Source organism: Lithobates pipiens, unplaced genomic scaffold (assembly GCF_037356315.1).
Source record: "Lithobates pipiens isolate NorthernLeopardFrog02 unplaced genomic scaffold, aLitPip1_a1.2 Scaffold_18, whole genome shotgun sequence".
Classification (NCBI taxonomy): Eukaryota; Metazoa; Chordata; class Amphibia; order Anura; family Ranidae; genus Lithobates; species Lithobates pipiens.
In genome coordinates, this window is record NW_027507758.1 from 190,828,891 (window position 1) to 190,852,475 (window position 23,585).

Sequence of the window (23,585 nt, forward strand, 5' to 3'; positions counted from 1 at the left end):
CTCCTCACCACCTGTTTTAAGCCCATAAATGCAACATCTGTGTGGCTGCGTACTGTGTGTAGGGCAGCCCATTAATTTCAATGGACTTCCCTACTCACAAATACAGGGAAAGAAGTTCCCGAGCTTTTTTTTTTTTAAATTGCACTGCACCAAAAGCACCCTACATTTTCCAATGTGTGGGGTACCATTAAGAATTAACGGTACCCCCTAAAGTGCAGAGCATTCGTCTGTGTGTCGGGAAAGAGCGCGACAAAGGCAAGAGAATTCTTGTTGGGCCGTGTATTAGTGCTCGGATGGACACACTTAGACCGAAAGAATGTCAGGCAAAATGGTCGGCCCTCACGCATGTTCACTTCATCAAATCTGGCCCTCTTTGAAAAAAGTTTGGACACCCCTGGTGTACATATACAAATACAGTACATTTGTTAAAAAGTGTCCATGTAGAAAAGTCCCATACGGGAAATCCGTGCTAGGTGAAAAGGAATCCAAGGACAGCAAACATGACAACCAAGGTAAGATCACACTGGAGCCTTACCAGAAGGCCGGTGACCACCCTTACTCAGGGGGGGTCTAAAAACGCTCAATCAACACCCAAATCCACTAACAGAAGCTCGAGCATCCACTCCGGTGGCCTTAGGCTACAAATTAAGTGATGGAAGGCAGACAAGTGCTCTGGGAAATCAATCCAACAGATCCTCACTTGTGTTCAAAAAACAAAATACAAAACTCCACATAGTACACCATTCTACAAACATTTATTTAATAAAAGTAGTGCACTTACATTAAAGTGGCAGTAAAAGGCATGCATCAAATCGTAACCCAAAGGCAGGCAAGTCCGATAACTAAGATAGGTGAACATTGGTCACGCATTTGCAGTAGCGTGCGTATGTGGCCTCACCCGAGGTGTTTTGTCAGAGGTGATGTCATCAAGAGTTTATTTTGTCACAATTTGATTTATTTACAGTTTGTGTGTCTTATCAGATATAGCGCCACACTTTCATTTAAGATTTAAGTATAACATGTTTGTTATTAAAAAAAAAACTTTGATATCACTTTAATATTGACTGGGAGAGTAGTTCCACTTTAACCACTTGCCGACCGCGCCATAGCCGAATGACCGCTAAAGCACAACCGGCTAGTTCTGGGACACCATCCTATGACAGCATCCCATGCTCATGCATCAGGCAGTGACCCTGATCGCTGGGTCCTTGGGACCCAGTACATCATGGTTCAGGGTAAAGGGCCAATCACAGCAGCCCTTTACCACAATATTTCTCTGTCCAATGACAGAGCGATCAATTTGTAAACAAACTGGGGTCATGCCCGGTTCAGCTTTGCCCTCTCACCGATACAGCGTGTGAAGAGGAGAGAGATCATCCACAGTAGGGATGAGCTTCGTGTTAGAGTCGAACGTACGTTCGACTCGAACATTGGCTGTTCGGCGAATTCCGAACGTTTGGGCCGTTCGCGTCAAAATTCGAGTGACGCGCGCGCGGACCACAATGCACTGCGGTGGCGCAGTGCATTGCTGCCCCATGATTGGCCAAGCATGCACTGTGACCCCGCATGCTTGGCCAATCGCAGCGCCGGCAGCGAGGAGAGCCATGATTGGCCACAGGCATCCTGCCTGTGGCCAATCATAGCTCAGGCTGTGTAGTGCACGCCCCACACTATATAAGGCCGCCTTTGAGGCGGCCTCGTGTAGTGTGTTACTTAGCATCTGAAGCAGTGGGTGTTCTGTGTACCTTCAACACAGTACACACCAATCGTTTTTGGCTGATTTCCTATCTTGCTGCTGTGTAGTGGTTGTTGTCTGTGCCCTGACTGCAGTATACACCACTATATTCACCTCACCTATATAGCTAGTGATCTAGCTTTAACCACTTAACAACTGCCCATTGCCGATTAACGGCTTCAGGGCGGTTGTTTAACTCTGAGAGGCCGTTAATTAACGGCCTCCCAGAATTCTGCTCTCGCGTGCCCCGAGGTGCGCGCACTCGAGAGCATCCGTGACCGCCGGGTCCACAGGACCCGGCGCATCACGGATCATGGTAAACGGCCGCTCATAGCGGCCGTTTACCACGTGATTGCTCCGTCAAATGACGGAGTGATCACTTGGAAACAAACCGGTTCCTCCCTCCCCTCTCTGTACCGATCGGTACAGCGGAGGGGAAAGAGATCGGTGTCAGCAGCGATGTGGGCTGCATCTGCAGTGCCCACATCGCTGCTCACCGAATTTAACCCCTCAATTCCCTGCCAATACTCTGCAATACCAGTGCATACTCTGCAGTACCCTGCCATTACTCTGCAGTACCCCGCCATTACTCTGCAGTACCCCGCCATTACTCTGCAGTACCCCGCCATTACTCTGCAGTGCAGTACCCCGCCATTACTCTGCAGTACCCTGCCATTACTCTGCAGTGCAGTACCCCCCATTACTCTGCAGTACCCTGCCATTACTCTGCAGTACCCCCCAATACTCTGCAGTACCCGCCATTACTCTGCAGTACCCGCCATTACTCTGCAGTACCCGCCATTACTCTGCAGTACCCGCCATTACTCTGCAGTACCCGCCATTACTCTGCAGTACCCGCCATTACTCTGCAGTACCCGCCATTACTCTGCAGTACCCTGCCATTACCCTGTAGTACCCCCCAATACTCTGCAGTACCCTGCTATTACTCTGTAGTACCCCGCCAATACTCTGTAATACCCTGCCATAAATTGCCATACCCAGCCATACTCAGAGATACCCAGCCATACTCGGTGATACCCTGAAATACCCAGCCATAGACGCCCCCCACCCCTCACCACCCTCCGGTGCTTCTACCAACTCGCCAGTACGATCAAAGCCAGAATCTTTTTTTTATTTTTTATTTCAGGCTTCCCAGCCTAGAGGTGAGATGTGGGGTCATATTGACCCCCCAGATTTCACTGTAAAGAGGACCTGTCACCCCATATTCCTATTACAAGGGATGTTTACATTTCTTGTAATAGGAATAAAAGTGATCAAAAATATATTTTTGGGGAAAAAAATGTCAAACTAAAATAAAGTAAAATGAACAATAAAAAAATAAAATAAAAATTAAAGCGCCCATGTCCCCATGTGCTCGCATGTGCCACACATGTGAGGTATCGCCGAGAATGTTAGAGCGAGAGCAATAATTCTAGTCCTAGACCTCCTCTGCAACTCAAAACATGTAACCAGTAAAAAAAATTTAAAGCGTCGCCTATGGGGATTTTTTAAGTAGCGACGTTTGGCGCCATTCCACGGGCATGTGCAATTTTGAAGAGTGACATGTTTGATATCTATTTACTCAGCATAATTTCATCTTTCACTTTATGCAAACATTGGGCTAACTTTACTGTTTTTTTTGTTTGTTTTTTAAGCACAAAACTGTTTTTTCCCCCCAAAAAACGCGTTTGAAAAATTGCTGTGCAAATACCGTGTGAGATAAAAATTTGCAACGACCACCATTGTATTCTCCAGGGTCTTTGCTAAAAAAAAAAAAAAATATATATATATATATATATATATATATATATATATATATATATATATATATATAATGTTTTGGGGTTCTCTGTAATTTTCTAGCAAATAAATGATGATTTTTACATGTAGGAGAGAAATGTCAGAATTGGCCTGGGTGCTCCAGAACGCCTGATGGCGCTCCCTGCATGTTGGGCCTCTGTATGTGGCCACGCTGTGTAAAAGTCTCACACATGTGGTATCGCCGTACTCGGGAGTAATAGCAGAATGTGTTTTGGGGTGTAATTTGTGGTATGCATATGCTGTGTGTGTGAAATAACCTGATAATATGACAATTTTGTGGAAAAAAAAAAAAAGGAAATAGGCCGTCAGTACTTCAGGTGTGATCAATTTTCAGATATTGGCACCATAGCTTGTGGACTCTATAACTTTCACAAAGACCAAATAATATCAACCAATTTGTACTTATTTTTACCAAAGATATGTAGTAGTATGAATTTTGGCCAAAATTTATGAAGAAAAAATGACTAATCTGCTAAATTTTATAACAGAAACGAAGAAAAATTCATTTTTTCGCAGAATTTTCGGTCTTTTTTCTTTTATAGCACAAAAAATAAAAAACCCAGCAGTGATTAAATACCACCAAAAGAAAGCTCTATTTGTGTGAAAAAAGGACAAACATTTCCTATAGGTCCAGTGTTGCATGACTGAGTAATTGTCATTCAAAATGTGAGGGCACCGAAAGCTGAAAATTGGTCTGGTTATTAAGGGTGTTTAAGTGCCCAGTGGTCAAGTGGTTAATAATAGAGCTTGCAGTCAGTAGTGTTAGGAGATAGTGCGTGCTGTCTGCGTGCTCTGTACCCAGTACATACCGCTATAATATAGGGCAGGCCCCTACTTTCAAACATCCAACTTACAAACATCTCCTACTTGCAAACGCAAGGAGACAGCAGCAAGTGAGATGAAAAAAAGATGGACGGCAAAACAAATTATACAGGGGTGATAACCCTTCCCTATGTTTTCCAAAAAGCTTAAAAATCGTTTTTTTGACTGGAGCTACACTTTAAAAATGTACCGGTTGAAAATGACAAACAGATTCAACTTAACACAACAAACCTACACAGTCCCTGTCTTGTTTGCACCGCCTGTATACTGCTGAGTATATAGGGCCTGGGGGCCACACGCATTTCCTTTTTTTAATATGGGTACGGGGTTCCCCTTAATATGCGTAGAAGACCCAAATAGGCTGGTAATGGGCAGGGAGGGCTACCCATGCCATGTTTCTCAATGATTTTCAACCATATTGCAGGAACCAGATATAACATTAAAACCGCAAGCAGTTTTAAATGGTGTTATTTCCGTTTAATGTCATTTTGTGCAGGGACTGTTCTAAACACGGGAAACACGTGGCACTTCACAGGCATACTACAGACACCCCCCAGGCACCATATTTAAAGGAATATTTCACTTTTTTTTTTCACTTTAATAGTCATTAAAATCAGTGCTCCCGCCAAAACGGCAGTTTTTAAAACTTTTTTTTGCAGTGACCCATGTCCCCTGAGGCAGGAGGCAGGTCCCCAAACCCTTTTTAGGACACTATCTTGCATATTAGCCGTTAAAATTAGCACTTTCCATTTCGAACGTTCGAGTCCCATAGACTTCAATGGGGTTCTAACGTTCGTACCGAACGCGGGGGTCGTTCGCGAGTTCTGGTGCGAACCGAACCGGGGGGTGTTCGGCTCATCCCTAATCCACAGCAGCGCAAGTCCGATTGATTGTGTGCTCAGCAGTACTTTTCAGTGTCACTACAGTACTCATTAGTGCTCATCAGGGCCACTACAGTACTCATCAGTGGCATGGTAGTATTCATCACTGCTACTACACTGCTCATCTGTGCCACGACAGTATTCAGCAGGTCCACGACAGTGCTCATCAGGGCCGCGACAGTGCCCATCAGGGCCACGATAGTACTCATTCGTGCCATTACAGTGCTCATCAGTGCCAGTCAGTGGCTTTTCCAAGGTATGGCACACATGGCAAGTGCCATGGGCGCCATATGAAGGGCCTGCTCGTGAGTGTATCTTCTTCCCAGGGCCAGATTAAAGATTAAACACACAATTTCCAGCTGGCCGCCAGCTGCTACTTTGCCTTGCAGTCTCGCCAGACAACTGAATTATAGGCTCAAGACAGTGAGCCAACCCGCGGCGGTGGCCAATTCATACATGCCTCGCAGAGAACGCTGTGCTGCATAGCCTCTGTACAAGTGCGCTGAGCGCGCTCCTCCCATTGACGTATCAGGTGTCACCTATCTGTGCAGCTCATCAGTGCCATCTGTCAGTGCCACCTATCAATGCCAGTGTCACCCATCAGTGCCACTTATCAGTGCAGCTCAAAGCCACCTGTCAGTGCCAGTGTCTCCTATTAGTGAGCATCATTGCAGCTCGTTAGTGCCGCCTTATCAGTGCCCATAAATGCCGCAAATCAGTGCAGCTCATCAGTGCTGCCCATCAGTGCCCACTAGTGCCAATCCATAATGTGATAATTGAAAGATCAAAGAGCTTGACTTGTAGTTTTGTTAACACCCAGTGCCCTCCCTGAAATGACCCAGCATATGACAAATTGTATAAAACTCGGCCACTTATAAATTCAGCCAATTATTTATCCCTGCCAAAAATTTCTCTGTGGATAAGTCACTAGTCCACTTTACTGGCAGGCTAGGCTTCAAGCAGTTTATCTCCAGCAAAAGGGCCCAATGTGGGGTTAAACTGTACAAGTTGTGTGACAAAGCCACGGGGTACACCTACACCTGCCTCGTGTACGAAGGAAAGGGAATCAAACTGCATCCCCAGAGAACATCGGATCTGGTGGAAAAGTTGTTTGGGGGCTTGTATATCCACTCCTTGGAAAGAGTTATCTATATATGTTGATAATTACTACACCAGCTTGCCCCTTTTCTGTAATTTTCAGAATACTCCAGCATGTGGCACCGTGAGAGCCAATAGGAAGGGCTTCCAGCAAAGGCTCATTAATGCAAGACTACAACAAGGGGAGTCGACCACTTTGTGGAAAGAGGAAATATTATCAGACGGAGGGATGAACGAGACATATACAAATCTCAAATCACAATGACACCTACGTGTAAATCACCGGAAGGAACGGCCCAATCCAGAAACCATAATGTGTCCATGATTACAATTTGTTCATGGGGGGAGTTGACTCCAATGATCAGATTATCCAGCCCTACCTTGCTGTAAGAAGAACCCACCATTGGTACAAAAAAGTCTATTTATTTTTTCAATTTGGCCATTTATAATACATATGTGATTTACTGCAAATCAACTGAGACCCCCGTATCCTTTTTTCAATATCAAGAGGAAATAGTCACGGTCTTTTTGTACCCTGAAGGCCCATCTGAAAGCATTTGCTCAGATTCAGTGAACAGATTCCACGAGCACCATTTTCCTGAAAAAAAAAAATGCCCGGACAAAATAACAGCAAACAGAGCCTTTTGTTGCAAAGCAATATGTGTGTAATACATATCCCCCAAAAAAGAGGCAGGAGCTCGGTGTCCTGTGATGTACTCCAAGAAAAGGATTTTACAGGTAAGCCGTTATAAAAATCCTATTTTCTTTATGGTACATCACAGGACAAAGAGCCTCAGTATTCACTGATGGGATGTCCCAGAGTAATGCTACCTGAGGGGAGGGGACAGAAACAAAGTAGAGAGCAATCAGACCTGAGCACCCTGTACTGCGGCCTGCAGTACACTGCGCCCAAAAACGATATCCTTATACCTTTTCACATCCACCTGATAGAATCTGGTGAATGTATGGACTGAAAACCAAGTTGCCGCCTTACATATCTGAGCCATGGATGCCCTGGTGGAGTGCGCCTTGATTTGAAAAGGTGGATGTTTCCTTTATAAACCATAAGCTTGAAAAATTACCTGCTGTATCCATTTAGCAATGGTGGATTTCAAAGCTGCCTGTCCTATCTTAGGGCCTTCAGGCAACACGAACAAATCATCCATTTTGCGAACCTGAGTGGTCACTTCCAAATAGGTTTTGACTGCTCTCAATACATCCAGATAATGTAGCGACTTTTCTTCCTTAGAACAGGGATCTGGGAAGAATGAAGGCAGAACAATATCCTGATTGAGGTGAAAATTTAAATCCACCTTCGGAAGAAAACTAGGACGGGGACGTAATACTACTCTATCCTTATGAACGACTAAATAAGGCTCTTTACAAGAAAGAGCCGCCAATTCTGATACTCTTCTTGCAGAAGACATGGCTACTAGAAAAACTAGCTTCTTTATCAAAAGGACCAAGGGAATATGCCATATTGGCTCAAAAGGCTGTTTCTGTAATGCGGACAGAATTAAATTGAAGTCCCAAGGGTTCAGGGGTGCTTTAACTGGCGATTAAGCCGTGTTACCCCCTGTATAAAGCTTTGGACCAAAGAATGCGAAGCAATCAGACGTTGAAACAATATCGATAAGGCCAAGACCTGGTCCTTGACAGTACTCAAGGCTAGCTTAATTATTTTATTTTTTTTATTTAAATTTTATTGAATTTTTCTCATGAGGAAAATAAACAAAAATATTATAATATATAAATACAAAAAAAGAAGAGTAACATTTAAAATACATATGTTTTCAAATTAATTACACACGTACATTCCATTTTCCTTTTATCTCCCTCCCACTACCACATATTTATCCCCCTTCTCCTTCCCACCCTTCCATCCCACCCTTCTGTTGGCCCGCCCACCTTTACTTATTCTGCCAATGCTTGGGTATCATTTTCTGTCTTTTTAAATGATCTCCACTTTTCCCATGTTGCCCAGTATCTATTCGATTGTTATCCATTTTTATCAAATATTCCATATTATTAATAAATTCTATTCTTTGTATCCACTCTCTAATTAGGGGTTTTTTGGCTGATAGCCAGTTTTTAGGTATCATAGCTTTAGCTGCGTTAAGTAAAAAGGGAATCAGTTTTATATTTTTTTTCCGTATCTGGGCCTTTTTTTTTCTGTTTTGATTACCACTTTCTTCCTCTACCCCATAAAACAAACATTCCCTGGGACAGTATGGTATTTTTTTCCCCTGTTATTTTTTCTATATATTCTAATATTTTATACCAATAACTGGGCATTCCCACCATACATGGAAAGTTGTTCCTAGTAATTTTCAGTCTCTCCAACATTGTGGGGATCTATAGGGGTCTATTTTGTGTATTCTATTTGGTGTCATATGCCATCTCATCATGCATTTATAGTTTACTTCAACTGACGTTATGTCTGTTATATGTCTATACACTGTCTCCATCATTTGTACCTTGTCTACTTTTATCCACATGTCATGTTCCCATTTTACTATAGCTGGAATAGTTTCTTTTATTTCAATTTCGGAAAGGATTTCATATACTCTTGACATTCCGTGTTTTACTCTTATCTTGGAGTTACATAGTTTTTCCATTGGTGTTAGGGTGTTATCTCTTATGGGTTTTGGTATTGAGTTAACAAAATGCTGGATCTGTAAATATTCCCATTGTTTTAAATTTTGCCAGCCCTGCTTCTCTATTATTTCTTGTTTTGACAATAGCGTCCCTCCCCGTACAATATCTTTTAGTTGTGCATTTTTCATTTGTTTGCCTAATTGTGAGTCCTTTCCTGGGAGAAAAAAAGCTGTGGAATTAAGGGGGAATTATATACCCATTTGTTTCTACGATAAAGTGCATCCCATAATTTAAGTGTCGTTAAAGTGATTTTGTGTGCCTTGCTACTGCCTATTCTAAATTTTGGCGGGATCCAAATATTTTTGTCTAACTGTGTGCCTATAAGTGATTCTTCCATTTTTACCCATTTCTTCATTGTGCCAATATTTGCCCACTCCACCAATCTCGCCAAACGAATTGCTTCATAATATCTATATGTATCTGGAAGTGCCATCCCTCCATTTTATTTTTTTCTAGTTAATGTGTTATAAAACTTATCCTAGCTTTCATATTTTGCCATATATAACTTAAAAAAAGTGTTTTTATTATTTTAAAAAAATTCTTTGGGACTTTAATCGGAAGCATTTGCAATTTGTAGGCGATTTTTGGTAAAACCACCATTTTCAGCATATTTATTCTACCCGTCCATGAGATTGATCCCCTTTTTATTTTTTTTTAATACTGTTTTAATTTCATTAATTAATGGGATATAATTAGCCTGATATAATTCCTGGACCGTTTGTTGGCTAGCTTAATTTCTAACCCCATTTGCAGAAAAGCAAGGATTCTCCCTATGACATACTTCCTGGGATGCCAACCCCTGGATTCACACCAGGAGCCTTCCAGATTCTATAATAAATGACTCTGGAAGCTGGCTTCCTTGCATCAAGGTAGAAGTTACTGGGCCTGAAAGCCCACGACTCTTCAGAAGGCGGGTTTCAATAGCCAAACCATTAAATTTAGCATTTGTAAGGTAGGATGGAACACTGGTCCCTGCAATAGCAGGTCTGGACATAGTGGTAGGGTCCATGGGGACCCTACCGCCATCTTTACTATTTCTGCATACCAAGATCTTCTAGGCCATTAGAAGCACTGACTTCTTTTCCTGCTTGATCTTGCGGAGAAACATTGGTAGCAGCAGAATAGGAGGGAATGCATAAATCTGTGAGAACTGACGCTATGGAGTCCCCAACGCATCCGTCCTGCATGCAAGTGGATCCCTTGTCCTTGACACAAAGTTGTCAATCTTGTTGTTGAACCTGGATGCAAATAGATCTACATCCGGGATCCCCCATCTTTGATATATGGCCAGGAAGATGTTGGGGTGAAGAGACCATTCCCCTGGGAACAACTGCTGGCGACTTAAGTAGTCCGCCTGCCAATTCTCTATCCCTGGGATGAAGATTGCTTGGCTTTTCTTCCCAGATTAAGACCTGGTTTACCTCTTTCTGGGCTGCATGACTCCTGGTGCCCCCTTGGTGATTGATATAAGCCACTGCTGTGGCATTGCTGGATTGGACCCTGACAGGACAACCCTGCAACTTGAATGTCCAGGTTTTTAGAGCCAGGTACGCTGCATGAATCTCCAGAATATTGATGGGTAAGGTTTCCTCGAACCTGTAACATTTCCCTTGGACAGTCGTCTCTTCCAGAAAGGCTCCCCAACCCGAAAGGCTGGCATCTGTTGTTACCACCTTCCATGTGACTGGTAGAAAGGATTCCGCAGATTCTCGGGTACCAACCACCAACTGAGACTTTTGCGCACTATTGGAGATAAGTGCATTGGAAAATCCAATGCCTGGACCTTCTGGTTCAGGGCAGAAAGAATACTGTTTTGCAACCTTTTTGAATGAAACTGGGCATAGGTAACCGATTCGAACGAAGCAATCATCTTTCCCAACAATTTCATACAAAGACGAATAGAAGGACTCTCCTTTGCCCTGACTAGCTGAACCAGCACCTTTTTTTTTTTAACCAACAAAAAGGTGTTTATTGATGAGAGCACAAGGCATTACAACTTATACACAACAAATATATGCCACTTTGAATACATGTATCTAGAGTACCAGCAGTCTTAAGTTTTCACTCTATTATAATTGTACAGTCAATACTGTTATCATACTCCTTTATAGATAGGATAATGTCACATGCAAGTGCTTACTAATTATAGAGAGAGTAGTAAGAACCAAAACAAGAGATAAACAAAAGAAAAACAAAACATTAAATAATAATTAAATATGAATAATTACTAATAAATAAACCAACCATTGACGTTTCAGCATGGCTCAGACCCAATTATGTATGACTCTCCCTGTGGTATTGTAGCATATGAGATATACCTTCATTTACATAGATCTTTATCCATCTATCCCATTAGTAGCCTATCCAGGGCCATCTTGGGTGGAGCCACTTCTGGGGAGCCCAGCCAGTTCTGCCATATATTGGAAAATTTGTTTGGTGATTTTCTATGCTAGTAGGTGTACTTTTCCCGGATAAGAGTGGTATTAACCATCTGTATCCATTGCGCCTCCTTTGGTATACGTACCGACAGCCACAAATGGGCAATCCGTTTCCTGGCCAAGTATAGAAGTCTCACAAGGGCAATGTATATTGGTGGAAGGTACATATCCTCACCTAGGCTGCCCAGTAAGCACACCAGTGGCTCCAGCCCAAGCTGGACATGAAAAACATTTATTCTAGCAATAACAATACCTCACTAGTTTGGGGCACCTCCAAAGCATATGAATGAGATCACCTGAGTGAGCCTGGCATTTGGGACATATGGGAGAGTCACGTCTACCCCATCTATATAATTGAATAGGTGTGCAGTATACCCTGTGTAGTATAAATAGTTGAGAGAGTCTTTGTGCTGCTGACACTGACACCACTGGACCCACCCCCAGGATTTGATTCCACTGCTCACCATCAATGGGGCCTACATCTCTCTCCCATCCCTCTCTACATGGTAACAAGTCTGAGGCCTGTATGTGCGATAGAATATGGATATAAATTCTAGAGAGGATTCCCTTTTTCTCTGGGTCGGAGTATATAGATTCGAGGAATGTAGAGTGTTCTAGTCGCAAGTTAGATTTTCTGCTCTGATGCCTAATAGCATGTTGTAATTGTATATACTGAAAGTGATGTCCTTTAAGTGCAGGAAATTCATTCAGCAACTGAGTGAAAGGCTTTAGAACAGAGCCTTACAGTATTTGGGCAAGAAATCTAACCCTTGCTCTTTCCCATACCAATGAATCAGGCACTCTATTTAGTTCTGTATAAAATCGGTTTCCACCATATAGGAGTCTGACGGAGATAGCCAGTCACAACCAGTATGGACTTGACCCTCTTCCAAATTTTCATTAGTGACCGAACTGTAGGGCAAGCGATAGGAACTCTAGGGAAACCCATCTCCATATTGGATAACGCAGTGTAGTGCACATCATTGCCCAAGAGGAGACCTTTAGAAGGACCTAGCACCGTCCCGAGATCCCAGCCCGTGAAATCCTGTAACTTTGCAGGCAAGTAGTACATTTGGGGTGTGGAACCGTCATAACCCCCTGATCCTTAGGGAGCTGTAGAGTGGCCAGTTTGATTCTCACCACTCCACCTCTGCATATAAGAGCCCTGAACGGCGAGTCCATGCGCTGGAACCAGTATTGTGGTATCCAGAGAGGAGTATTGTGTAAGATATATAACAGCTGCGGCGCCCAGATCATTTTTATAAGATTAATACGGCCGGCCACCGACAGCGGCAGCTTACTCCAACTCGCTTGTTTCTGCTGGAATTTTTGCAATAAAGGTTTGAGGTTTAGGGCTATGTAGTCCCGTGTTTCCCCAGTCACCGTTATTCCCAAGTACTTAAATGACAAAACCACCTGTATGTGGGGCACGTCCTCCGGCAAAGATGCCGGCAACGGATCCAATGGTAACAGGGCTGATTTATGCCAATTGATTGCAAATCCCAACAGCTGTCCAAACTGTTCTATTCGTTTCATTACTGATCTCAGAGAGCGGTCAGGGTCTCCCAAGTATAATAGCATGTCATTCACGTACAAGGAAATCTTTTCCTCCCCCAGTCCTCTGTGGAAGCCTGTAATTTCTGATGAGGTCCTTACCATAGCCACTAATGGCTCCAATGCAAGGGCGAACAGCAAGGGTGACAACGGACACCCCTGCCGTGTGCCTCAAAACAAAGGGAAGGGTTCCTATAGGGAGTCATTTATCCTCACTCTAGCCACCGGAGCAGCATACAGCAACTGCACCCAGGAGATAAATTTATCCCCAGACCAAATCGCAGCAGAACCTCCCACAGATATTTCCACTCGACGCTTGCAAAAGCTTTGGCAGTGTCGAGGGAAAATATGGCCCTATTGCCCGGGCTGTCCACTGGTATCTGGGTATTGAGAAACAGTCTTCTAATGTTCAGTGCTGTGGATCTAGCCAGAATGAAGCCAGACTGGTCAGAATGGACCAGCCCAGTCACAACTCCAGAAAGTCTGGTGGCCAGTATTCTAGCCAATAGTTTGACGTCCGTGAGTAGAGATATAGGTCTATAGGAGTCTGGCTGCAGTAGGTCCTTGCCCGGTTTCAGTAGCACAATGATAATAGCCTTATTCATAGAGGTCAGCAAATTGCTGTCCTCTAAGGTGCTGTTCAGTGTTTTTAAAAGGTCAACAGAGTATCACCATATTTCCCATATGTCTCAGTAGGTAGACCGTCAGCCCCCGGGGATTTATTGTTGGCCATCTGTACTACCGCCATTGTCAATTCTTACAATTTCAGTGGTGCATCAAGTGCAGAAAGTCCCTGTTTTACACTGGGAACAGAGCATTCATCCAGAAAGTGGGCCAATTCCTCTTGTGTGGTTGTGTGGGGTGTACCTTGGATGTATAAAAGTCTTTAAAGAGTCTTTAAAGAAATGCAAAAAACACTTCAGATATGCTAGTCAGATCCGTAACCGTCTCTCCGTCTGTGTGACCCTCTATATGGGTCGAGCTCTGCTGGATTTTAGCTATCATAGCTAGTAAATGACCTGTTTTTTCCCCTTCATTAAAATATTTTTTCTGTAGGAAGAACCGCTTGTTCTCCGCAGTTGATATAAAGGCCTGCTTATATAGGGCATGTGCCTCCTGCCAGCTGCATTCTGATTCCAATGAGGGTACTGATATGTATCTCTCCTCTGCCCTAGCCACCTCATTCATCATCACATTCTCGCACTCCTTAGTTTTAGTTTTGATTGCATTGATCTCCTTAACAATTAGACCTCTCAGGTGAGCTTTTAGTGCATCCCATACCACTCCTGACCTAGCAGTATCTTGATTATGAAGCATAAACTCTGTCAGGCCTGTGGGAATAGTATCCGTGTCCAGGAATATTGTAAACCAGAAGGGCTTTACCTTCCAGAGTCTACGCTTTGGGCTTGGGGATGCCGTAATGGCAACACTGACAGGGGAGTGATCAGATATGTTACGTGGGGTATATTTCACATATTCAATCAGCGCATATGCTAGGTCATTCGATATAGATCTAACCGGGATAAACATTTGTATGTTTCTGAAAAGCACGAGTAGCACTGCACATCGGGATTTTGATTCCTCCACACATCTCTCAGGCCTATTTCCGCTAGGAATTTAGCGAAGGGAGTGAGGCCACCCACTTGGGGAGCACTGTTGGCTCTAGATGAGAATTTGTCTAGTTTCTTATCCAATATAATGTTAAAATCTCCCATCACCCAGACCAGAACCCCGGGATATGCCCCAATAAATTGAGCCAACTGTTTCAGAGATTCAAATGAGAAGGGCAGAGGGATATAGATATTTGCAATTATGCATGTTAAACCTGTAATTTTGCATAATAGGAACACATAGCGTCCCTGCCTGTCAAACATGGATTGTAGTAATTGGAAATTGGTCGTCCATGAAATAAGAACACCGACTCCGCTCAAGTAGGCTGAATGGATGGAGTGAAACTGGGTGGGGTATCCACGGTTTTTAAGTGTAGATATGGTACCATCCTGCAGGCAAGTTTCCAGCAGGCATATCACCGAAGGTTTATAAGCCTTCTCCGTGGCAAAAAGTGCCACTCTCCTCACTCCATCCCCCAGCCCCCTCACATTCCATGAAACTATGATGTAAGCATTCGACATGTTGAGGCAAATAAGTAATCATGCAAAGGAAGCTTTGTCAGGTGCAGAGGCTCACCAATATGTGCTTCGTGTCTCCACTTGACAGCTTTAAAGATAAAACACAGGTATGGGTAAGGTGGCATCATCCACTTAGTTACATCTCTGGTTGGTAAGATAAAGCAAAAAAGGAATGAACTGTTTATACTGCCTACAGCAGCCAATTGTATGAACAAAAGAAAAAAAAAACGCCCCGTAATATGGAGCAAAAAACAAAAAAAAAAAACACAAGGAAAAATAACAACAAGAAATTGTCCATGAATCCTGTAAACTGTAAGGAAACTTGACGGACAATAAAAGCAACAAGAAGAAAAAAAATTATTTAAAAAAATAAAAGAAAGAGTAACCGTGTCCACACAGGCCATATATAGGGGAGGGGGCCCCAACGTCTCAGTACAACTCCGATTCAAGGGGTACTTGCGGGTCCAACTTGTTAAAGAATAGTGCAAGTTACATTCGTCGTTTCCTCCACCTGGCAGTAAAATTAAGGGAAAAAAACAAAATATGTTCAAAGCTTCTTATAGGACATTTGATTCTCCTTTGTAAGAGTGGATAAAGTCAGATCCCCTTCAGACCGCAGGTGCTTGGGCTTTGAGTGTGTGCTCCATCCGGTCCAGCCACAGTGATGCATTAGCTGGGTTATCGAAGAACTGTGTTTCGCCATTGGCTGCGATTCTAAGCTTGGCCGGGTAAAGCATGGCATATGCAAATTCGTATTTGCAGATATGCTTCTTCACCTCAGAGAACTTGGCTCTGCGACTCTAAAGATCAGCAGAGAAATCTGGATAAAAGATATGCGGGTATTATCCATTCTCATGAGAGTAGCTCTGGTCCTGGCTTGATTCAGTACGACATTGCAAACTTTGAAGTTCAGCATTTTGAACAGGAACGATCTGGGAGGCTCCCCGTGTTTAGGTGCCCTTGGTGGGACTCAATGAGCTTTTTCCATCGCAAACATTGGTGAGAAGGAATCCTTACCAAAAGCGTTAATCAGCCAATTCTTAATAAATGACACCGGGTTTTTACCCTAAGCTCGCTCTGGTACGCCTACCTCATGAACATTATTGCGTCTCTGCCTGTTCTCCATATCTTCTAGACGCGCTGTTTGACATCATCCTCCACATTACTCCACATTCCTCTAGTGCAGCTGTGCGGTCACGTAGTTTCTGCATGTCCTGCCTAACCATATTCAGTTCTAACTTCACTCCTTTAATTTCAGTAGTTAGAGAGGTAATGGAGGTGTTGCAGGAAGTTACTGCTGCAAAAATATCTCTCAATATCGGTTCAGGGGTTTGACTGTCCTCGTCTGTTAGGGCTCTGGGGGCCATGACAGGAGCAGATGTACTCACTGTGTCCCATGGGGAGGGTTCTTCATCCTCTGGCCATGCCTGCTCCATTGCTTCTGTTGGAGAGTCCATGTCGGGTGTATCCATGAGCTGGGAGGGCGTTTTAGGTGTGCTTCCTTTCCTCAGAGCGCCGCTGAACATCCTCATGGCTGCCTCCTTAGCTGAGCGCTGGCTCCGGGCATCATCTTAGCCTCCATGCTCTGCTGTCTGCATGTTATCTTTAATGCTCTTGTGGGACATGTCCGCCGCCGGAATGTGCAAAAAAATTACACTGTTGGCTTGAGGAGAGTGAGGGGAACCCTCTGGTGCTGTTAGCAGGTGCCACAGGATCCTTTAAGCAAGAGAAATGTGCGGGTTTTCGGCAGAGCTCTCACACTGTGCTTCCTATCTCATCAGCCACAAGCCACGCCTCGAACCAGCACCTTTATTGCACTGATTTTTGCCTGGGTTAAAAACTGAATTTTTTGGGTTGTGCCTATGATTAGACCCAAGTACTCTAGTCTTTTTACTGGTTTTAAAGAAGACTTCTCTAGGTTGAGAACCCAACCTAGATATTCCAGGTAGTTGACTGTGGTGACAAAGCCTCGGTCTAAACAGGCTACCGACCGGTCTATTAAGAGCAAGTCGTCCAGGTACGCTACAAGCGTTATACCTTGGGCCCTTAACCTGGCCAGAGGAGGAGCCAGGACCTTTGTGAACATCCAAGGTGCAGTAGCTAGACTGAAAAGCAAAAGCTACAAACTGGAAATGGCGATTTTCTACTTCGAAACTCAGATATTTCTGATGAGGGGGGGAAAATAGGTACATGCAATTAAGCATCTTTGATGTCTATTGATGCCAGAAGTTCTCCTCCTTATAGGATGGCAACTACAGATCAGACTGATTCCATGCAAAAAGATCAAATCCATAGAAACAGATTTAGATCCTTGAGATCCAGGATGGGTCTGACATCTCCATTTGGCTTTGGCACCGTGAATAGGTTTGAATAAAAGCCCAACCCCTGCTCTTGCATGGGAACTGCCATGATTAATTTTTGCGACAGAAGTTGATCCAACGCTTGGAAGAGAAACATATTTTTCTCTGGGTCTTTGGGGAAATTTGATCTGAGCAAAGGAGGAGATGGGAATTCTGTGAACTCTAGTTTGTAACCTAGAGTTATTGTGGAGATCACCCATCTGACCTGAAATTCCTCCTGTCAGACCCTTGAGAACTGTAGCAGTCTTCCCCCACTCGAACGAGCGGGGGTGCCCCGTCTTGTAGATTTCCTCCCCCAGGATTTCTTTTGTCTTTGGGGCTGACTGAGTTTTACCTCCTGAACCCGATGGTGGAGCCCGTTGCGACTGCCTGGAAGCTGATGTCCCAGGAGCTGGAGAAAAAGTCCTTTTAAATGAAAGACATTTACTCAGTTTCTAACTGGCAAAAGGGTACTTTTTGCCACTTGATATCTTTTGTATATATTTGTGCAAGTCATCCCCAAACAGCTTTTCACCATGAAAAGGGAACCCCGCCAGGAGCTTTTTGCATGGAGTTTCGGCTGACCAATTTTTCAGCCACAAGATTCTACGCATATGTACCAGCCCAAGTGTAAGACGAGAAGTCTGAAGTATAGAATCTCTGATTGCATCACCCACAAAACACAAGGCTGCTGGCAGCTCGGCTAATTCTTGAGCTTGCTGTTCAGGAAGGGGACAAATCCTTCTGGGGCTGAAGTGGTTAAACAACTGCCCAGTAACCAAAAGCAATTCTCAAATCCATCCAATTATCAGCTCTTTTATGGCCACCCTTAGGTATGAAATGGGAAAATTTGAAACAAACTTCTGGAAAACGCACTGAAGCTTTATCCAAAACTTTATTTCTTAGTTTGGATCAGAGCAGGGAGTTGTGTAATGTCCGTTAGGTGTTAATGATGGGCTGTGAGAGACTCAAAGTCACTTCCTATCCAGTCAGTGTTTTCAATGATGTAAAAAAATTATAAAAAACACAATATTTTTGAGTTGGCATTAACAAGAGGAAAGACAAAACTTTCCAGTGGTAACATTTATTCCTCTCATTTCTACAGGACAAGAAGTGAGCAGAAATGTCTCCAATGAAATACAAAAAAAAAAAAAAAAAGAGTTTCTATGTGCAGGAAGCGATAGCATTTGGATTTTAATGTGTCAGAGTGTCAGCATCATGTTAAAGCAGGATAAATATGACATCTCATGAAGGTTTGTATTTTAAAGTGTATAGCCATTTGCAAAATGAAATTACCCACCCCCCCCCAAAAAAAATTATCTTTTATTGTTTAGGCTTCAACGCACTGATGACTTACCCAGTCATACCACATATAACCAAGACTTGATTTTGCGCCATTAGCCGCAGTATGGTGTCTTGTTGCTGCCACGCTGGCAGCTTCATCCTTTCTTGAAGCATAGCCTGATAAGTCCTGGATGCCTAGAAAAAAAAAATCACAGAATTTATTTATTTATTTTTTACAAAGGGCGAACTTATACACCAATATTAAACTTATAGACTACAATACTAAAACTGGTATTTCAATTTTGAGTGGATGCCACTAAATGTACTCATTGATTAGATTCTTACAGTTGAGTACTCTAATGGGGAAATCTACTGGTGGAGTTTCAGGCTTGGTCACTCATCACTATTATGAAGATAAAAAATAAAAATAAAAAATCTCTTTCCTCTTTATGTATTCTGCAAAATTAATATAATTTTTCTGTATATGCCTTTTGGAGGCTGGATCTGGGAACACAAACCGCGATCTTGATTCCAGATCCAGAAAAATATGAAACCGATTGGCAATTTAACTTGCCAAAATCCACTCTGGAATCAATATACATTTTAGGTGTGGTAATTTGCAAATTATAACTTTTATGAAAACACTTTAAAACAAAAAGGTGCAGCCTCAGTTTATAAAATGATTCCAAATACCCCAGAAATTTCCTTACACACACACATTTCACACTACCAGCATACTTCTACAGATGAATGGAAATTAAAAACATTTCAGTCCACCTAATACTTTAGTCAAATGGCTGGAGACAGATTTCAGCTGTACCCTGCCCAGGACATCCCCCCATGGGGATCCTCCCCGATCTCAGGCACTCAGGGGGAATGGTGTGGGCAACCTGCTGCAGTGAACTCCAAAAATGAACAGTAAATTCCGGACAGAAGGGACCGTGGCAGAGAACTGGGAAGAGGGGTCTTTTAGGTTCTGTAAGTTGCAAGGTGGGGCCTCCATGGCTTTTCCAGCACATATGACGAATGCACGATTGGATTGAGATCTGAGTCCAAGTCAGCACGCAAACCATTCCTGAATTCATTAAATCAAGTCACCTTCTTACATTGCTCTGTGGTCAATTATGATGTGTAGGTGCTTTTGACTGTGGAAACAGTTTAGCATGGGCACTCTGATCAACCTGCAGCTACGTAGCCCCATGCACAACACTGTCTTCTGACAACTTTCTATTGAAAACCACATTAACCTTTTCAGCAATTTGAGCTACAGTAGCTCTTCTATTGGATCAGACCACACTGGCCAGCCTTCTCTCCACATGTGCATCAATGAGCCTTGGCCGTCAATGACCCCGTCGCTGGTTTTCCTTCCTGGGATCACTTTTGGTTGGTCCTGACCACTGAAGACTGGGGACATCCCACAAGAGCTGCAGTTCTGGATTTGCGCTGACCCAGTCGTCTACTCATTACAATTTGGCAGTTGTCAAAGTTGCACAAAAAAAAAAAAAAAAAGACTGCCCCTTTTTTCTGCTGTCAACACATCAACTTCAGAGACACGTGTTCACTTGCTGCCTGAGGGGCTACCTGAGGATTCGGACACACCGCCAATCATAGGCAGCCTGTGTATGTGCAGCTGACGGCTTCCTGGTGGACTCAATCCGAACACGCCCGAGCCCATCACTGCTGAGGATGTTCATTTAGACGAACAGTGTAGAGCGGAGCTTTAGGCACTCACATCACTGTCTCTGGATTTGAGCAGCGACATACTAGCGAGTTACTGTAGACAGCTTTTATATGGTTTTACTGTGACATATTTGTAATAAACTGTACTGCACCAAGAGTATGCCTTTGTCTTATATGCAAGTGATGTACATATTGCCCTAACAAGAGCAGGAGGAGTCTTTTGCTAGCTGCCTAGTTGATATTACTAGCATGGACATTCTCTTTCTTTTTTTTGCATTCTGTATTTATTAAAAAACAAAAAAAAACACACCTTTCAAATTTTAGAACAAGAGAAAATGAATAAACCAGCAAAATACAGTCTCAGAAACAAAAGTCAAGCAAGGAAAAGAAAAACAAACACTTTTCAAGGCTGCCTGACTAGACAAAGCATTGTGAATCGGGTTTATGTTAATGACCCAAGACATATCTTGGACTCAAAGTTTGAACATCTTATCATAAAAAAAAAAATACATAGTATTTAGATGATGCAAGAAATTTAAGCCAGAGCCCGGTGACCAGAGCAGGTCATAAATACAGCCTTAAAGAAAGAGCCAATCCACTCTGTCCCCTAGCAGATGCACAGGACGTTTGAGTAAATTTACATCTTTTTTTCTTTTTAAAGAGTAAATCCACTGACTACTTTTTTTTTTTTTTTTTTTACACCTGCAAGGGAAAAGGCATAATGAACTAGTATGCACTGCATACTAACTCATTATGAAATACTTACCTTAGAACGAGGCGCTGGCATCTCACTCGATCCACACCGAGGGAGCTGACATGTTCCCGCGGCCTGTCTTCCGGGTATCGCGGCTCCGGCGCTGTGAGTGGCCGGAGCCGCGATGTCGTCACTCTCGCACATGCGCGCAGGAGTTTTCTTTCCGTCAAGGTCCGGCGTGTGCCGGACTGTCAGTCAAGAATCCCCTGTGCGCATGCACCACTGAAGTCAGCGGCTCATTGCTAGGGGAATATCTCCTAAACAGCACAGGTTTAGGAGATATTCTTTTCACCTACAGGTAAGCCTTATTATAAGCTTACCTGTAGGTTAAAGTACAAAATGTAACTATACAACCGCTTTAAATCAATGTTATTTACTTTGCCTGTCAGTAGTCATAATGTATTGGCTAATTGGTATAGTATTCTGCAAAATTGGAAATATATTTTAATGCTTTAAAAACATAATTCCTTACATACAATCTGGCACTTTATGGTGCTTCCTGTTAACTGTATAAACCACATATAACCAACTGAGTCTTATAGTTAGCAAGTGACAGAAGGCCCAAATACTCTAAAAGTCCATCATGGTTAGAGTCTATACTCCACAAAGTAATGTCATATGTCCCTCAATAAAGGAACAGCAAGATGTGTTGCACCCATACATATATGGGAACTGTTCACAGAGTGTTCAGATGGGGTAATAAATTAAAGTGATTGTAAAGGCTGAGGATGTTTACCTTCATGCATTCTGTGCATGAAGGTAAAAAAAATCTTCTGTTTGCAGAATCCTCTTCCAGCCCACCCTAATGCTTACCTGAACCCCATCTCGATCAAGCAATGTGCACGGGAGCAGTGGCTCTGCCGGGCTCCTGCTGCTGTCAATCACAGCCATTGTCGAGGGATCAGGGCCAAGCCACAATCTTTATTTATGGATACACAGAGGCGGCTTGGGAGCAAGCATGCACGAGTGCTGCCATAGCAGGCAGCTGACATTTGGGGGTACCTAGCAAGGGGGAGGGGCCATGTTTGACATCGGAAACCCGAGAAGAGGCGGATCAGGGCTGCTCTGTTAAAAACTATTGCACAGAGCAGGTAAGTGTAACATGTTTTTTTTTTCTTTTTAAAGCAGGAGTCCCGCCGTTTTTTTTTTTTAAAAGCCAGCAGCTACAAATACTGCAGCTGCTGACTTTTAAAATAAGGACACTTACCCGCCCAGCGCGCCCGCGATGTCGGCACCCGAAGCCGATCTCCCGATCGTCTCTTGGGTGCTGCCGCCGCCATCTTGGGTATGGGAATCAGGAAGTGGAGCCTTGCGGCTTCATTTCCCGGTTCCCTACTGCGCATGCGCGAGTCGCGCTGTGCAATAAGGATGGTCCCCGCTGTCTCGGGGATCCGCGTGTTTCCCAGCAGACAGCGGGGGACCTGCGGAAAGGGGCATAAATATCCGTAGATTCTGCGGATATCTATGGCGGAAGTGGGTGCAGATACCTGTACTGTACAGGTACCTGCACCCCCCTCCCCCCTGAAAGGTGCCAATTGTGGCGCCGGAGGGGGGGGAGGGTTCCAATGAGCGGAAGCTCCACTTTAGGGTGGAGCTCCGCTTTAAATAACAAACATAAGCCTTTACTATCACTTTAAAATATAGCCATTTTATTAGAGGTTGGCATAAATCCACATGGGAAAAGTCCTCACATTAATGAAGGACACGCCTGCATCATCACTCAGCGGTGTTGTGATGTGATGTTAAGCTATGTGCTCCTGATTCCTGAGGCCAATGAAGACGGGGGAGGTGTGATGCAAAACAGCCCAAAAAAAAGCAGACTAAAAGGTAATGAGACTAGAATCCAGTTCAAAAGCATGCCACACCAATGCGGCAATGCACTCATCTGAGAGCTGGAAATTACGTCACCGCCATTACTCCAGGCCACTTGCAGATGAAGAGGAGCGTTCGACAGTCTAAAGGACGACGCCTTTCAATCGTCCATGCAGTGTGCTTTTGAACTGGAAGCGTATAAACCAAAGACTAAACCGAGGGCAGGTATGTCATTACCCTCAAGGTAGCCCATTCATTCCTAAAGGTGCAGGGACAATTATCTGGAGCAGTTATGTTTGGCTTGCTGGAATTGGTACACACTAGGTGTATTCAGCTGCCATTGTGCTGTGCTGGGCTTCGAAGTGTGTCCCTGCAGCTCCATCTTGGCATACCTGTCCTTGTTTTTTTTCATTGCTAAAGACAAAGTATTCATACCCTTGACAGAATTCACCCCCTTCCTGACCAGAGCCCTCTTTGCAATTCGGCACTGCATCGATTTAACTGACAATTGTGCAGTCGTGCAACGTTGTACCCAAACAAATTTGACATCCTTTGTCCCCCCTCAAATAGAGCTTTCTTT

At 43.6% G+C, this 23,585-nt stretch overlaps 1 protein-coding gene across 4 annotated transcripts in view; it reads right to left on the bottom strand.

The window, feature by feature from the left end:
• DHX57 (DExH-box helicase 57) overlaps positions 1–23,585 on the bottom strand; it is a 210,146-nt gene that overhangs the window by 107,514 nt on the left and 79,047 nt on the right. For all 4 annotated transcript variants that reach the window (XM_077486473.1, XM_077486472.1, XM_077486474.1 and 1 more), the window contains one exon: positions 18,833–18,954. In XM_077486473.1, coding sequence (XP_077342599.1) covers positions 18,833–18,954 — 122 coding nt within the window. The remainder of the gene's footprint in view (positions 1–18,832; positions 18,955–23,585) is intronic.